Source organism: Anthonomus grandis, chromosome 9 (genome assembly GCF_022605725.1).
Source record: "Anthonomus grandis grandis chromosome 9, icAntGran1.3, whole genome shotgun sequence".
Classification (NCBI taxonomy): Eukaryota; Metazoa; Arthropoda; class Insecta; order Coleoptera; family Curculionidae; genus Anthonomus; species Anthonomus grandis.
Window position 1 is genome coordinate 10,515,248 of NC_065554.1, and position 13,178 is coordinate 10,528,425.

A 13,178-nucleotide genomic window follows, 5' to 3' on the forward strand; every position below is an offset into this window, starting at 1 on the left:
TGAGTACTATATATAAAGAGGTTTATTTTCAACATCTAACTATATTTTTTTAAATATGACTTTTGTTAGAAGTTTATAAATAAATAGTATTGATTGACAGCTTTTTATCATGTAATTCAGCTCCATGTCAATATGGAAATTAAGAAAGATGATTCAAATCAACTAGTCCATTAGATGAATGTAATTTTTTTCCTAATTATGAAAAATTCATAATGGGCTATATTATAAGTTTTACACAATGGTGTCAAGTGTGGGTGGACTGGTTACAAGCAGACATCAGAATAAAAGTGTATCCTGGTATATAAATTACATTATTTACAATCTGCTTTCAGAAAATACACAAGTGACAATATTTATAAAAGGGCAAAAGGCATTAAAATAACCAGTTAAGCAATAAAAAAGAACACATACTTGAACTATGTGCTGTCAAAAGTATATGGGATGTATGTTTACATCTGGTTATAATGGGTTTTTATAGCATAAAATTTTCTAAAAAGGGATTGATGCCTATCATACACGTTTCAGGAATAACTTAAATCAAATTACTTTAGTTATTTTATAAAGTTTAACATTATGTTTAGGACCATAAATATCTGATTATTTACCCAAAATCATCATCCATGGACTTGAAGAAAAACTTGTAATTGGGCCTATTGAGAACATTTTTAAAGTCCGCCAGAGTCACTTTATCAGGCGAAATCGGTATCTTCACTAAGTAAGGGGTTTCTTCGTCGTCAATATGATAAATTACTTTAGTTTCTTCCATTTTTAAGCACTAAATTACGGAAATTTCATCACTGAAGACTACAAAACACTTTCGCAGGACACGGCGGCCATTTTACTAAAATTTTCTTTTCATCCCCACCCCGCCCAATCAGGCGAGAGTTCAATGATCTATTATTTGATTTTTTTATTAATTTATATACATTTGGACAGTAGGGGTGGGTAATAATTGGATATGAATTTTAGTTCTACCGATAGATTTTGGGAAAAAAATCGCTAAAAAGTAAATATTTTGGAAAATCTATTGCAAAAACATTTTGGTCAATATTATTTGCAGGATACTGTTTTATCGGTAATGTCAAAATTTGACAGTTTTACCAGTAGCGTTTTACCAGGTAGGTTTTTAATTCTCATTAGTTGACTACAATAAAACATTTTTTTTAAATATTGAACTCTCTTTTAATACTGAATATCTGATACTTTCAATGGAATTATTAATCATTAGGTTATCAGATCGAATTTCTGGACAAAATTTAAATATTCTCACTAGATGGCGTGTTGCGCCACTGTCTTAGTAGTTCAAATGATTGACGTCTTCTATTTGATACGTCAAAAAAATCCTAAAAAGTGGGACAAAAATATTTCTCACACATTTTTAATACGTGTGTCCGACTGTTCTTGTGAAGGTTTTAATCCGATTTTCAGATGATTAAATAAAAGTTAGGGGAAAGTAAGTGACTAAACAAGTACATAGTAAAAATGTGAAGAAAATCCAGTCTGTTTAATAGAAAAGTTTCGCTTTTTAGTAGAAAAACGGTCGGGTGAATGTGGTAAAAGTGGAAAATATGGCAGAAAAACTGGGTTTGGGAACAGAAGAGAGGGTATTAAAAATAGGACAGAGCTTTACCAATCCTAGATCTAAAGCATTTCATACAGTTAGATGTAAGTATTAAGTAACTGGCACAAAATGTTATTAAATCACACTATTATACTTATTAGGGAATTATAGTTAATGTTCCAAGCAAATAACTATCCAAATTTATTGTTAACTACTGCAAAAAGGCAAAGTTTTTAAATAGGCAATATTTATTTTACTTTAGCTTTGCAATTTTTATATTATTGATATGTATATTCCTCTATACATTCAAGAACAGATTGTTTTAGTCTCAGGTGGAGTGGGCAGTCAAAGATCAAAATAGGAAAAGAATTATTTTCTCGGCTACTTGCTTAAATTTAAAGTAGGGAAGTTAAAATTCTAAACCATTGATAAATGTTATGTTATGCTACTTGGAAAATTAATTTTTAATTTCATATATAAAATTTAACATCCAAACAGTCTTTTGTAAGGATATCCTATGTATGTTGGTTATTAAATATTTATTTATTTATTTATTTATTTATTTCAATATACGGCAGAGCCAGTTTACAAAAACAAAATAGATAATACAAAATACTAAACAATATAGCAATATAAATACAATACTAGAATTACAAAAAAAATATATATATACCAAGATAAAACCTCTGAAAAAACAGCCATCAACAGGGCTAAAAACTTAGCACTATCCAAGGAACGTAGGTTAAAGTGTAAGATTATTTTATCTTAAATATCATTCATTTTAACATAAGAAGTTTAAAAAAAAACTTTGATCAAATGATAGTTTTTCTACAAACATATAATTTAATATCCTGCGACATTATTGTTTTGGGTGAAACATGGCAATTGGTTGGTAATGAATTTAATATAGAGGGCTTTAAAATGTATTATAATGGGGGAGACTGTAACCAGAATGATGGGGTGGTTGTTTATATAAAAAATAATTTAAACATAAACAAAGTAGAAAATATAAAACTAATTAGGTCGGGAATTACTTTGATTAGGATAACTTTAGCTATAACTGATATACAATATGGCATAACGTGTATATATAGACCTCCCTCGACGGTAGTATCGTCTTTTCTTGATGACCTGGAAAATTATTTATTACGTGAATGTAATCAGCAAACAGAAATACTTCTGGGAGATATAAACATAAATACTCTATCTGAAAATTCAGCTGATACAAATAACTACCTAGCTCTCTTGATGTCTTACGGATTCTACTCCCTTATAACTGGTCCTACACGGGTCACATTAACATCAAGGACCTGTATTGACCACATTTTCCTTAAAAAAAAATTTTTGGAAAACAAAAATAAACATCTTTCTTTTATTTTGGAAACTGATGTTACCGATCACTATCCTGTGTTGCTTAATTTTGCTAGAGACGAGGTTCGGGCAGGTAATGTTTCCAATAATATAAAAATTAAAACTATAAAAATATTAAACAATGAGAAGGCAAAAGATTTACTTATAAAACAAAATTGGGAAAACACTATCTTAAATATTAATGATGTCGAAATTGCAACCAAAATTTTTTATAATGTTGTCGAACATATTATACAAAGCTGTGAAGAGACAAAAATATTAAAACAAAAAATAATTAAAAAAATAAAACCTTGGATAACTGCTGCTATTATATGTTCAATAAAAAATAGGGACAAAATGAAAAGAAAATTGAATAAAAATTATAGTTTGGAAAAAGAACAACAATATAAAACATACAGAAACTCATTGGGTAAAATAATAAATAAATGTAAAAATGACTATTACAAAACAAAAATTGAGGAATCTAAGAATAATATGAGCAAAATGTATAAGGTTATAAATGAGGTTACAAATCAAATTACTACTAAAGGAAATGACATAATAAAAATAAAAAATAATAACAAAGAATTTTCAAATAACAAAGACATGGCAAACTTTTGTAATCAGTATTTTATAAACGTAGGAGTAAATATGCAAAACCAAATAAAAAAACCAAAAAAACAATTCAAAATTAATCATAACAGTGTATCTTCAATGTTTCTAAAACCAACTAATAGGAATGAAATAATTAAACATATTTTTTCGTTAAAAAACAATTCAGCTCCTGGGATAGATACTATTAGCTCAAAATTTATAAAAAAATTTCATATTTACCTTATTGAACCATTGGTTCACATTATCAACCTAATATTTAAAACAGGAACAGTACCTACTCAATTTAAAGTATCAATAATCACTCCAATATATAAATCAGGTGATAAATGTGAAATAGGTAACTATCGTCCTATAAGTGTGATCAATAATTTTTCCAAGCTCTTCGAGAAATGTTTGAAAGATAGACTTATTGACTATTTACAAAAAAATAACATATTAACACAAAATCAGTTTGGTTTCATTGGGGGGCTCAGTGCATCCGATGCTGTCTGCGAATTAACAAAGCGAGTGAATCAGGCTTTTGATGGTGATAGAAAGTGTTTGGCAGTGTTTCTGGACCTAGCAAGGGCCTTTGACACTGTACCGCATGAGCTTTTGCTAGATACTTTAAGATCTTATGGTATTAGAGGTCCAGTGTCAAGGGTCTTTGAAAGTTACTTGGGGGACAGAAAACAGTCTTTAAAAATAAATAATGAGATTAGTGAACCATCTTATATAAAAATTGGAATTCCACAAGGAACAGTTATTGGACCTATACTCTTTATAACTTATATTAACGCTCTTACCAATCTTAAAATTCATGACGGGTCACTGATATCATATGCAGATGACACGGTTGCGGTGTTTCACGGAATTTCTTGGGGAGACACAAAAAAAACTGCAGAACTTGGTCTAGCAACAGTCAAGAACTGGCTGGATTCTTTTAAATTAAGTCTCAGTAGTCAAAAAACAAACTATATTGCATTTTCTATAACAGCTGCTAATCGCCCCAGCTTTCAACAAATTAAACTTGAATTAATTGATATCAAGGAAGTTTCATTTACTAAATATCTGGGTATCATTGTGGATAAACATTTAAAATGGGACCAACACATTCTAAAATTAACACAAAACATCCGTAAACTTATTTATCGATTTCATATTTTGAGAAATATCTTAAATGAAAAACTACTAATTTTAATTTATAGATCCTTGGTTGAGTTCTTGTTAAGGTATGGGGTGATTGTCTGGGGAGGTCTATACAAGAATTGTTTAAAACAACTTAATGTAGTACAAAACTTTATTTTAAAAGTTATATACAAAAAACAAAAAAGATTTCCTACACAACAATTATATTCTGAAGAAATTTTTAATATACGCTCAATTTACATATTGTCAACATGCATTTATACACATAAATCAGAAAAAAATAAGAATTATGTTAGTCATTCCTACACAACCCGAAATAATATAAACAGACACCTAAAAATACCAAACATAAAAAAAACTATAGGGCAACGATTTTTAGGATACTTGTCCCCGAAATTTTATAACATCTTACCAAACAGCTTAAAAAATATAAATAATATTAAAAACTTTAGTAAGGTCTGTAGAAAATTTATTTATTCAAATATAGATAAATTTAATTTTTTTAAATAGTTTTGGGAAGGGAAATTTTATTGGAGAATTTTTGTTTAGTTGTAGATTATGGTTAGTTATATTTTATATTATTACTAAAATTTTGTGATTTCTCAGCATACACAAACAGATGTTACAACATCTAGGTGTATGTTAAAAACAATGACTGTTAACTATTATTATTGAATATAATTAAGTTAAAAATTGTTATAATATAACCAAAATGATTAATAAATTTGAATTTGAATTTGAATTTATTTTTGATTTGAATGACCGTAAGCCGCCGGAAAATGGATCCAAACTATTTTCATTAAAGAAACGCAAAGTCCTAGTCAGTGGAGAAAAAAACCCATAGTTGGCCGAATGAAAGGGTAAACGAAACATAGAAGAGTTGATCCTTCTTTGACAGGTGTTAAAAGGAATTAATAATAATAATAATAATAATAAGCCTTTATTTCCAACAGGCAACTTGCCCAATAACAGGAAACAGTTGCAAAACAATGAAAAATATAGTTAAAAAAAAAAACACACACAAACAAACCTAAAAGAATGAAAAGAAAAGAAAAAGAGTAAAGTAAATTCACATTCTCAAAAGTTATCCAAAGAATTAGAACAAATAACTATTAATATGATATAAAAACCCAATTATAAAAGTTTAACAAGATAATCACATATTCAACAAAATTAAATTAAATTAAATTAACTGCAATATACCTACTAACTATAACTTAAACACATGGGTCTTAATCCCAAGAGTAATGATCCACCAAGATATCGACAATCACATGAACCGGAGAGAAATTTATATCGCACATGTGACAGATCCGATTAAATATAGAGCATATTGTATATAGTGGCGATTTCAACAGGATGTTAGTATGAGGCCTTGGCAGAAAGAATGTTAGGGGATGTCTAGCATTAAGCCTAGGCACCATGAAACGTACACCGGAAAGAAGTACAGGACTATCAATGAATCCATTCAGTAACCCATGCAGGAATTTTACAGAGAAGATCATTCTTCTGAGTTGTAATGGATGTAGATTGAAGCGTTCCAATAGTTGCCGATGATCAAACCCTCTTACCGGATATATGCCATCCTGCCTGAAGGCCAAAAACTTAGCAAATCTACGCTGAACAGATTCAAGGAGACCAACATGATTCTGATAGAGCGGGTTCCATATAACGCAGCCAAACTCCAGTTTTGATCTCACAAAGCAACAGAAAAGCAGTTTTAATGTAGACTCCAAAGTAAAACTCTGAGAACTTCTAATTATGAACCCAAGCCTTCTCAGGGCTGACTTGACTATGTTATTGAAGTGTGGAACGAATGTAAATTCAGAGTCAAAGGTTATACCAAGATCAGTAATTTGCTCTAATCTACTCAAAATAGTATCATTAATAAAGTAATTAAAATTTAAGGGTGTTTTTGATCTAGAGTAACTGACCACACTACACTTAGCCGCATTCAAGCCTAACCTGTTAACAGCGCACCATACCTCCAATGTATTTAGACAGTTCTGAAGAAAAACACAATCCTCCAAACCATATACATTTAAATATAGCTTCAAATCATCGGCAAAAGCCAGCCTATGACAAGTGAGTGACTCAATCAAGTCATTTATAAAAAAACTAAACAGGAGCGGACCCAGGTTCGAGCCCTGTGGCACACCCGACGTTACGTTAAAAAGTTTCGATTTAAAGCCCTCATATTCGACATATTGAGATCTACCAATCAAGTAGGAATGAAATAAATTAAATAATCTCCCTGAAAAACCATACTGAGTTAATTTATGCAGCAAAATATAGTGATCTATCCGATCAAAGGCTTTTTGGAAGTCGGTATAAATAACATCGACTTGAGTATTAACATCAAGTGATTCACAGATGTGACTAGACAGACAGGATAAGTTAGTAACACAAGATCGCCCGCTAAAAAATCCATGCTGGTCTACAGAGATGAGTTCTTTTGCGTGACTAAATAGCGACCGATTCAGGATAATTTCGAAAAGTTTTGAAAAGTTACAGAGTAATGAGATTGGCCTGTAGTTCACGATTAAATCAGAGTCCCCAGCTTTTAAAATAGGTATTATTTTGGCAGTCTTCCAAATTTCAGGGATTTGTTCTGTTGACAGTATTAAGTTGAAAATGTAGGTCAGCGGATCTGCCAGGACACCAATGCAATCTTTAACCAAGAAGCTAGGCACACCGTCTACACCAGATGTTAACTTATTTTTGAGTTTTTTACTGGCCAAAATAATCTGGGAAGCATCAACGTTGGCAATGTCAAAGTGGGGCACATTATCAGACGTCGACGAATGGTTAATGAAATTTGATTGTATAAATGCCTCACCAAAGAACAGTGCAAAAGCATCAACTATGTCTTGTGGGTCTTTAATTACCACGTCATCGGGTAGCCTGATCATACCAGGAATCCTGGTGCCAGCCTTCTTAGAACCAATAAAATTCCAAAAGCTAGATGGGTCCAAAGAAATATTCCTTTCGGTGTTTGATATATACAACTTATATTCATTGCGTATTTGTAGTTTGATAAGGCGTCTAAGAGAATGGAATTTATTTTGAAAGAATGGAGAATTGTACATTTTAAAGTCCTTGAAAGCCTTTTCTTTCCTATAAATGTTCCTAATCAATTCTCGAGAATAATAATTTGGAAATCTTCTTTTACGTTGCTGCTTAAGAGGAATGTGTGCGGCAAATATGCCATTCAATATATCATATAAGGCTCCGCATGCATCATTAACGTTAGAGGATAAATACACAGTAGACCAGTCAGCTTCAAGGATCGAGTCATAAAGGAGATGGAAGTTGGCCTTTCTAAAATTAAAAGAATGAGATAAGTTTTTATTAAGCTGAAAATTATGAACACGTTGACCTGAGACGGTAAAATCAATTTCCAGTGCAGGGTGATGCAAATCCTCCGAGACAAAAGGCACGTCACTACGCGAAACAGTACAGGTGAAGTTAGATAAAACAAGATCCAATAGTCTGTTATTATAGTTTAGGATGTGATTACATTGAACAAGATTAAAAGTGTTAGCAAAATTATTCACAGCAATAGACTTCTGACTAACATGATTACCTGTAGGTGAGTTAATAGAGAAATCAGACACGTTAAAATCGCCCACTATTATTACATTATGGTTTAGCTTTGATATTAAAAGTGTAAACTGATCCAGAAATTGCTCGAAAATTACAGATGTGATAGATGGTGGGATGTACAAAACAATCATGTAAAATATCTGTAACCTAATAGTAAATTTACAGCCAACAACATCGATAGAGGGCGCAATACTGTTGCAAAAATCAGACAAACTAATTTTTTCAGACACAATGTTTTTAGAAACTCCACAGAGAACTCCGCCACCTCGTGTGGCAATTACGGATTCAAATTTTCGGTCCGACCGGTAAACATCATAAGTCTTTGGAAATATTTCACCACTAGATATCTCTGGCCTCAACCATGTCTCGGTGATGCATATGGTGTGAAAATCCTGAGCAATGGCGGCAAGAAAAAAAGTCTCAGTTTTAGTGTTAAGACCACGAACATTTTGATAAAAACAGGTTAAGTGGGCATCACTAGCATGTGAAAATAAAGGCGAATCTAGTTTTTTGCTACAATTCTGGGGGAACCATTGATGTATCTTATATAAAGATTATTTTCTCCTTCCTCTTTGCGCCGCTTTAACTCCGATCTGGCTGCCATAAGCTCATTGCGCTGCCGAGGCGTCATGTCTGTCTCGATGAAGAATTTACCGACAGTCTTCAATTTGTTCTTCAAAACAAGCCTAACATCGTCTGTACCACCAAGGGTCACCCTAACAGCCTGCCGCCCATTACGATTCGGCTTCCCAAATTTACTAACAGCCAGCACATTGACGGTAGTTTCGCACAAGTCAGTCAGCAGCTTCTTAGTCTGGACAACATCTTTCAAATCAAAGTTAAAAAGTAAATTGGGAAGGAATTGCTTCCAAGATGGTAGGACAATGATATAAACCATTTAAGATCTTATAAAACGTTAAAGCATCAGAATAATGCCGTCTGACTTCAAGATTAGGGATATTAGGGGGCAATGTGGCGGGTAATTACAGCTCTGAACCCTAGCGTAAAGGAATCGGAGCTGAGTGATATTAATGCCAGCCATTTTAATGAATCTTTCGTGAATGTTCCTGCCAAACTAAAAGAGACTCTTCCTCTGCCTCCCAAGAATCCTTTAGCTTATTTGACTGGCCCTTGCGGACCCGGCTTTTCCTTTGCCGAAGTTACTTTCATCCAGGTCCGTCAGGTGATTGATGGCATGAAGAATAGTGCAAGCAATGATCCATATGATTTGAATATCAGACTCATAAAGACTATTAAGAATTTAATTATTGTTCCCCTGACCAAACTAATCAACCTGGCTATCTTTGAGGGCACATTTCCATCCTGTCTTAAAATTGCTAAGGTCATTCCTATTCACAAAAAGGGTTCAAAAGTGGATGTTGAAAACTACCGTCCCATTTCTCTGGTGCCTATCATTGGAAAGATTTTTGAGTCTTTACTCAAGACTCAAATAGAGGAGTATTTTGAACAAAACTCTTTATTTTATGTGAACCAACATGGGTTTAGAAAGAAACACTCCACCACTGGTGCGGTCCAGAACCTGTGTGACGTGGTGCTTGACGGATTTGAAAGTGCTCTGTACTCCCAAGCCTCATTTTACGATTTATCTAGGGCTTTTGATTGTGTGGAGCATAATATTCTTCTTCAAAAGCTCAACCACTACAAATTTTGTTCGAGAAGTCTGTCACTGCTACAGTCCTACTTGAGTGACCGAAGTCAGTTTGTTTGTTTTGGGAGATGTAGGTCTCAGAGTTTGTCGATTGTGCATGGAGTGCCTCAGGGATCCGTTCTCGGGCCTATCCTGTTTCTTATATTTGTTAATGACCTACCAACTTGTCACCCTGATTGCACTTTCTATTTATATGCTGATGATACTACATCCCTGTGTACTAATAGGAGTTGCGCAAACATTTCGCTCAAGGCTCAAGAATCTTGTTCTCAGTTTAGAGACTGGGCCGTTTCCAATAGATTGTGCTTAAATGAGTCCAAAACTCAAAATATAATTTTTTCCCTTCGGGACGTTGATTCCCAGCAACAATCTTTAGGTGTGTCTGTGGATTTTCTGGGTGTTAGATTGGATAGTGGTTTGACGTGGCAAGGTCACATAGATGAATTGTCAACCAAATTATCAAGGTGTACTTTCCTGATTCGCAATTTGTCTGGGTCTGTCTCCGCAGGTACTCTCAGGACAGCTTACTTTGGATATTTTCACTCTCTAATGACGTATAACTTACTAAACTGGGGTCATTCAGCGCATATGCCCAGGATTTTTGCATTGCAACGTCGATGTCTGCGAGTGATTGCGCAGATTGGATACAGGGATTGTTGTAGGGTCCACTTCAGGCTTCTGAGAGTTCTCACCTTACCAAGCGCCTTCATACTTCTGTGCCTTGTATTCATTAGGGAAAACCTACCCAGGTTTGCGACTCATGCTAGCACTCACAGTCATGACACCAGAAATAGCGGCTCCTTGGTGGCACCATTTAGGAGACTCGAGCGTACCCGTAATGGCGTGTCTTATTATGGAATTAAGTTCTTTAATGTCCTGCCGGTCTCCGTTAAGGATTTGCCTCTTAATGCTTATAAGACAAAGGTAAAACATTTTTTAGTCACCAATGCTTTTTATTCATTTGAGGAATTCCTGAGCTCAAATTTCAGTGCTATTGCATAGGCTGGGTCTCTTGACTTTTAGTGTTAAGTGTTTTTAAGCATTACTTTTTAGGCTTATATGTGTTTTATTTTTGTTCTTAGGTAAAACGAATTTTACAGTTTAATACTTTTATTTGGAGTTATATTTTTGACTGACTTGTGTAAAAGCTTTGTACTTTTTGGCATGAATAAATAAATAAATATTAAATTGGACACTGATAGCATTATAGTCGATGTAATAATTACGAAAAATATTAACTTCAGCTCTATAAGCAAGGGATCTTAAGAATCTTCTTTGTACAGCCTCAAGGTGTTCAATATGAGAATCATAATAAGGGGACCAAATTACAGACGCATACTCAAGCAAGGAACGTACCAAAGAGTAATAAAGTAATTTGAAACAATAAGGTGAAAGATGTACACTATTTCTAGTGATAAAACCAAGACTACGCATACTCCTGTTAATAATATCCAAAATGTGCGGCAAAAAAGTTAGCTTGGTATCAAAAAGAACACCTAAATCTTTAACTGTATCAACTGACTTGAGTTCGTTATTGTTGATTGTGTATTGATAATTAATAATTTTATTAGAACGACCAAACGAAATACATACACACTTCTTTACATTCAGTTCCAGACTATTGCTATTACACCACTCAGCAACACTATTTAAATCCAATTGAAGTAGCTCAGCATCAAGATATGACTCAATGGCTTTATACAGTTTAAAATCATCAGCAAAAGCAAGATGTTTTGAATGAACAATTACATCACTCAAATATCTTATGAACAAGTTAAAAAAGACCGGTCCAATATGCGAACCTTGAGGCACGCCTGAAGATACTTCAATACCATTAGAAATATAATTACTTATCCTGACCAACTGTGTGCGACCAGTCAAAAAACTGTGACAAAACTCGACCAAAGTCCTACCAAGGCCCATAGCCCCAAACTTCTGAACCAGATGTTCATGACCAACCCTATCAAAGGCCTTTGAGAAGTCTGTGTACACACTTTATTTAAACATGATCATGGATTAGATGATTGATTTTTTTATGTGAAATATTTTTCCATATTCTTTGAGAACCTCTTAAAGTCCAGTGCAACGATATATTAGAATGGTCACCCGTCAAAACACCCGCATTTTACTTCTCAAACAATGCAAATAGAAGGTGGATGACATTGTTTGGCAGGTGGAATGCTGGTGTTTTGACAGGTGACCATTCTAATATATCGTTGCACTGGACTTTACCAATTATTTAAATTCTTATCAACAGTTTTCCAAATAACAATGTTACCATCATGTTAAATACAAAACACCAATGTTATTTCTTCTGCAGCCAATTTTTGATGTTTTTTTAGCCCTAATGAAGAATATTTCTAAATATTTGTGATTTTTGCTTCATTGATATTTTTACCACCAGATATAATTTATTTTGGACATCTGTCAAAATTCCTGCTATTTACCTGTCACAATTATGTTTCCACCAGAAATTTATATTGTCTGACAGGTGACCAAAATAAATTTTCTCTACAGGGATTATACCATTCTGATGCAAATCAATTGTTCTGATTCTTATTTCAGTTGCTATGAATGTATGAACTATAGCATGATAAAACACATTAAAACATGTAAATAACTGTCTTCTCATATGTATTATATAATACCATTTTTTTAATTTTTCCACCATTAATTGAATTTATTCTTGCTATAAGCTTATATTTGAATTATTAAGAGCTCTGTTTGAGCTATACTGGCATAAAATGGTTCAGTGTAAGCGAGAAGTAAATATGTTCTACCCCTTAGACTCTTACCTCTTATGCTAACATTAATATGTGACATAAATTAGACTGTTTACATCACTTAAGATTATCTTGAGATTAAAGCATTGAATGAATGAATGAATGAATGAATAAATAAGTAAAAAGTGCTTTTAATGCCCTTGTATGTTGGTTTACAAAATAAATAAGCTGTTGAAGTGAGATATTTAATTGACAAGTGTCCATTTTTTTAAATATCCATTAATTCAAATATATTATAACAAATTTTAATTAGGGTAGTGTTACTTGGATAAAAAATGTATTACAACATTAATTCACAGGAAAAATTCCATTTCATCCGCTGAAAATTAATTTAAACACAACATCCTACAGTTTAATACAAAAACCATTGATACCTAAATCCTCTTGAAATTTTAATTTGATACAATCTTTTTAGATAACTTAAATTCTTATTATATAACTATTATTATCTGGAAGATATTATATC

At 32.9% G+C, this 13,178-nt stretch overlaps 2 protein-coding genes across 9 annotated transcripts in view; one reads left to right on the plus strand and one right to left on the minus strand.

Annotated features, from left to right (window-relative positions):
* LOC126740501 (segment polarity protein dishevelled homolog DVL-3) overlaps positions 1-1,037 on the minus strand; it is a 76,655-nt gene extending 75,618 nt beyond the window's left edge. For 6 of the 8 annotated variants that reach the window (XM_050446548.1, XM_050446550.1, XM_050446554.1 and 3 more), the window contains exon 1: positions 606-1,036. In XM_050446548.1, the coding sequence (XP_050302505.1) occupies positions 606-766 (161 nt within the window). In that variant the 5' untranslated portion in view covers positions 767-1,036. Of the gene's footprint in view, positions 1-605 lie in introns of all 8 variants that reach the window. The other 2 variants (XM_050446547.1, XM_050446555.1) reach the window with 2 other exon arrangements.
* Positions 1,038-1,317: 280 nt separating this feature from the next.
* LOC126740237 (ell-associated factor Eaf) overlaps positions 1,318-13,178 on the plus strand; it is a 49,179-nt gene continuing 37,318 nt past the window's right edge. Inside the window, exons 1-2 of the mRNA XM_050446172.1 lie at positions 1,318-1,453; positions 1,530-1,665. Coding sequence (XP_050302129.1) covers positions 1,569-1,665 — 97 coding nt within the window. The 5' untranslated portion in view covers positions 1,318-1,453; positions 1,530-1,568. The remainder of the gene's footprint in view (positions 1,454-1,529; positions 1,666-13,178) is intronic.